Consider the following 4,975-nt stretch of genomic DNA (forward strand, 5'->3'; position numbering starts at 1 on the left):
TTACAGAGTTCAGCATACCTCAGCCCGGGAGGGCGAAAGTCAGTCAATATGGGACATTCTACAGCATAATGTTCAAGGGACTCCATGTTTTCTCTTTCACAAAGTTGACACATTGTGTATTGTGACACTTTCACAAAGTTGACACATTGTGTATTGTGACACTTTCACAAAGTTGACACATGATGTATTGGACACTTTCACAAAGTTGACACATGGTGTATTCGACATTTTTACAAAGTTGACACATTGTGTATTGTGACACTTTCACAAAGTTGACACAATGTGTATTGTGACACTTTCACAAAGTTCACACATAGTGTAAACGACACTTTCACAAAGTTGACACATGGTGTATTGGACACCTAAGTTTGGAGTTTAGTATCGCTTATCATCCCTTTCCTTTTCATTTCCTCCCCTCATTACCGGACCCACTCTCCAACTATCCCCTAGCCCACCAGCGCCAGTCCCATAACAATCATCTCCCGCCCTTATCATTAGTCATCCCTCAGTCCCAGCATCCCCTCCCATCCCCTCCCATCTCCAGCATCTTTCTCATCATCATCTCCTCCTCTCCCTCTCCCCTCTCTCCCATTTTACAGAATATTCTGTTGATCGTTTTTTCTTTTTCTTGCATGTTTATTCTTGAATATTTCCATCTTTGGGTGTTCTCTTGTCTTTGTTTCTCACCTCCGTTTTCTATTTTCTATTCTATTTCTTTCTATTTCTATTTCTTAGCTTTCTATTTCTATTTCTTAGTTTTCTATTCTATTGATTCCTGTTCTTTCTTTCTTTTTCATTTATTCTCCTTTCATCTCCCTACGTCACCACGACCCTCTCTCTCTTACTTGAGCCATCCTCCCTTCTTTATCCTATCCTCCTCCTCTTCTCCTTCAATCCTTCCACCTCTCTCCTCCTTCGCTCAGCTTCCAGTATTTTCATCATCAATTTCTCGCTTATCTCCCGCAGTTATCTCTGTGTTTCTCCTATGTCTTTTCCACTCACTGCTTTTCCCCCTTCTTTATCTCTCTCTTTCTTCTCCCCTCTGTCCCTTATGTTGTAGTTTATCTTAGTTCTCTTTCTGTTACATTTCTCTACATTTGTTAGCTTCAGGATACGTTCTTGCCTTTTGTCCTCAGTCTTGCTTCGTGTGTCCTCAGTCTTGTCTTGTGTGTCCACAGTCTTGTGTCGTGTGTCCTCAGTCTTGTCTTGTGTGTCCACAGTCTTGTGTCGTGTGTCCTCAGTCTTGTCTCGTGTGTCCTCAGTCTTGTCTCGTGTGTCCTCAGTCTTGTCTCGTGTGTCCTCAGTCTTGTCTCGTGTGTCCTCAGTCTTGTCTTGTGTGTCCACAGTCTTGTCTTGTGTGTCCTCAGTCTTGTCTTGTGTGTCCACAGTCTTGTCTTGTGTGTCCTCAGTCTTGTGTCGTGTGTCCTCAGTCTTGTGTCGTGTGTCCTCAGTCTTGTGTCGTGTGTCCTCAGTCTTGTGTCGTGTGTCCTCAGTCTTGCTTCGTGTGTCCTCAGTCTTGCTTCGTGTGTCCTCAGTCTTGCTTCGTGTGTCCTCAGTCTTGCTTCGTGTGTCCTCAGTCTTGCTTCGTGTGTCCTCAGTCTTGCTTCGTGTGTCCTCAGTCTTGCTTCGTGTGTCCTCAGTCTTGTGTCGTGTGTCCTCAGTCTTGTGTCGTGTGTCCTCAGTCTTGTGTCGTGTGTCCTCAGTCTTGCCTCGTGTGTCCTCAGTCTTGCCTCGTGTGTCCTCAGTCTTGCCTCGTGTGTCCTCAGTCTTGCCTCGTGTGTCCTCAGTCTTGCCTCGTGTGTCCTCAGTCTTGCCTCGTGTGTCCTCAGTCTTGCCTCGTGTGTCCTCAGTCTTGTCTTGTGTGTCCACAGTCTTGTCTTGTGTGTCCTCAGTCTTGTGTCGTGTGTCCTCAGTCTTGTGTCGTGTGTCCTCAGTCTTGTGTCGTGTGTCCTCAGTCTTGTGTCGTGTGTCCTCAGTCTTGCTTCGTGTGTCCTCAGTCTTGCTTCGTGTGTCCTCAGTCTTGCTTCGTGTGTCCTCAGTCTTGCTTCGTGTGTCCTCAGTCTTGCTTCGTGTGTCCTCAGTCTTGCTTCGTGTGTCCTCAGTCTTGCTTCGTGTGTCCTCAGTCTTGTGTCGTGTGTCCTCAGTCTTGTGTCGTGTGTCCTCAGTCTTGTGTCGTGTGTCCTCAGTCTTGCCTCGTGTGTCCTCAGTCTTGCCTCGTGTGTCCTCAGTCTTGCCTCGTGTGTCCTCAGTCTTGCCTCGTGTGTCCTCAGTCTTGCCTCGTGTGTCCTCAGTCTTGCCTCGTGTGTCCTCAGTCTTGCCTCGTGTGTCCTCAGTCTTGTCTCGTGTGTCCTCAGTCTTGTCTCGTGTGTCGTCAGTCTTGTCTCGTGTGTCGTCAGTCTTGTCTCGTGTGTCGTCAGTCTTGTCTCGTGTGTCGTCAGTCTTGTCTCGTGTGTCGTCAGTCTTGTCTCGTGTGTCCTCAGTCTTGTCTCGTGTGTCCTCAGTCTTGTCTCGTGTGTCCTCAGTCTTGTCTCGTGTGTCCTCAGTCTTGTCTCGTGTGTCGTCAGTCTTGTCTCGTGTGTCGTCAGTCTTGTCTCGTGTGTCGTCAGTCTTGTCTCGTGTGTCGTCAGTCTTGTCTCGTGTGTCGTCAGTCTTGTCTCGTGTGTCGTCAGTCTTGTCTCGTGTGTCGTCAGTCTTGTCTCGTGTGTCGTCAGTCTTGTCTCGTGTGTCCTCAGTCTTGTCTCGTGTGTCCTCAGTCTTGTCTCGTGTGTCCTCAGTCTCGTCTCGTGTGTCCTCAGTCTTGTCTCGTGTGTCCTCAGTCTTGTCTCGTGTGTCCTCAGTCTTGTCTCGTGTGTCCTCAGTCTTGTCTCGTGTGTCCTCAGTCTTGCCTCGTGTGTCCTCAGTCTTGTCTCGTGTGTCCTCAGTCTTGTCTCGTGTGTCCTCAGTCTTGTCTCGTGTGTCCTCAGTCTTGTCTCGTGTGTCCTCAGTCTTGTCTCGTGTGTCCTCAGTCTTGCTCCGTGTGTCCTCAGTCTTGCTTCGTGTGTCCTCAGTCTTGCTCCGTGTGTCCTCAGTCTTGCCTCCCCTGAGTCGGCGTCCTTCATCTTCCATAACATTTATTCCAACATATTACTCGAATTTATTCCCAAGTCTTCCTCTCCCTCCCCCCCTCTCTCCTTCTCTCTCCCCTCCCTCTCCTTCCCTCTCCTTCCCTCTTCTCTCTTCCCCTCTTCTCCCACGCTTTTCTTCTCCGTTCTTACTCCTTACATATATTTTTGTCTATTCCAGTACCTGAAGTGTGAGAAACTTTACTCACCACCTTACTCATGCCTTCTCTTACTCACTCCTGTGCCTCACATCATCAATCTCCCTCATCTCTCCTTCCCTCTCTCACCTCCCCTCACACCCCCCCCCCCCCTCCTCCTCCCTGTGAATATGGAAATGAGGTTTTCCTCAGACTTTTTTTCAATTTCACTTTCATACAGGAGACAAGTGTGTATCGCGAGGCATGACACAAGGTCGGGAATCTCTCTGTCTGGGAGTATGATTCTCGCTCTTACCGGCTTACCTCCAAAGACCTGGCATTTTTCTTGCCAACTGAGTCTGAGGTCCTGCCTCACCTCCCTTGTGTGTGTGTGTGTGTGTGTGTGTGTGTTCGTGTGTGTTCGTGTGTGTTCGTGTGTGTTCGTGTGTGTTCGTGTGTGTTCGTGTGTGTGTGTGTGTGTGTATGTATGTGTGTGTGTATGTATGTATGTATGCATGTATGTATGCATGCTTGTGTGCGTGTGCGTGTGTGTGTGTGTGTGTGTGTTCGTGTGTGTGTGTGTGTGTGTGTATGTATGTATGCATGCTTTGTGTGTGTGTGTGTGTGTGTGTGTTCGTGTGTGTGTGTGTGTGTATGTATGTATGCATGCTTGTGTGCGTGTGCGTGTGTGTGTGTGTGTGTGTGACAGGCCTGCGGCTGATTGGATCTGGGCTTGACGGCTGACTAGACAGCGCTTCGCATTCGTAGTCCTGAGGTCCCGGGTTCGATTCCCGGTGGAGGCGGAAACAAATGAGCAGAGTTGCTTTCACGCTAATGCCCCTGTTCACCTAGCAGTAAATAGGTCCCTGGGAGTTAGACAGCTGCTACGGGCTGCTTCCTGGGGGTGTGTAACAAAAAGGAGGCCTGGTCGAGGACCGGGCCGCGGGGGACTCTAAGCCCCGAAATCATTTAAACATAACCTCAAGATTTCAAGATAGCCTGTGGCCGGCCTTGCCTGTAAGACTGCTTGCCTTGTAGCTTACAAACACACATACGCCCATCACAGCCTGGCTGATCCAGAAACCACCCACATGAAATTTCTCAACCTTTTTTTGCCTCGTTTCTATTTATTTACAATTCTTACATTAGGGAAAGTTTCTTGACGTATTTCTGTGGTCCATTTCTGTCTCCATTTTAAATCTGTCTCCTCGATTCTACTGTCATTTTAACCTGTGCTTCCCTGTCGTTTTCTGTTCCATTTTCTCTTTCTGGGACATTCTTTACAATCTGTCATCTTAGCAAAGGAACGAATATTGATGCGAGTTTTATATAATTTCTTCCAGAAGGGAAACGTCACTCATCTTGTGAGTGGTCATACCGCCATAGTGACAGTATTGGGCAGCGTCACTCATCCTGTGAGTGGACACACCGCCATAGTGACAGTATTGGGCAGTGTCACTCATCCTGGGAGTGGACACACCGCCATAGTGACAGTATTGGGCAGTGTCACTCATCCTGGGAGTGGACACACCGCCATAGTGACAGTATTGGGCAGCGCCACTCATCCTGTGAGTGAACACACCGCCATAGTGACAGTATTGGGCAGCGCCACTCATCCTGTGAGTGGACACACCGCCATAGTGACAGTATTGGGCAGCGTCACTCATCCTGTGAGTGGACACACCGCCATAGTGACAGTATTGGGCAGCGCCACTCATCTTGTGAGTGAACACACCG

General features: G+C 48.7%; 1 protein-coding gene across 1 annotated transcript; it reads right to left on the bottom strand.

Annotated features, from left to right (window-relative positions):
• Positions 1–966: 966 nt before the first annotated feature.
• On the bottom strand, positions 967–3,105 carry LOC123751556 (protein starmaker-like). The gene has a single exon (XM_045733647.1). It carries the CDS (start codon positions 3,103–3,105, stop codon positions 967–969), a length of 2,139 nt encoding a protein of 712 aa, XP_045589603.1.
• Between the last annotated feature and the right edge of the window lie 1,870 nt (positions 3,106–4,975).

The sequence above is a fragment of the Procambarus clarkii genome, chromosome 13 (assembly GCF_040958095.1).
Source record: "Procambarus clarkii isolate CNS0578487 chromosome 13, FALCON_Pclarkii_2.0, whole genome shotgun sequence".
Classification (NCBI taxonomy): Eukaryota; Metazoa; Arthropoda; class Malacostraca; order Decapoda; family Cambaridae; genus Procambarus; species Procambarus clarkii.

Bases quoted from the DNA above. Each gene is read 5' to 3' on its own strand.
- LOC123751556 (XM_045733647.1), bottom strand. From the start codon at position 3,105: ATGGAAGATGAAGGACGCCGACTCAGGGGAGGCAAGACTGAGGACACA.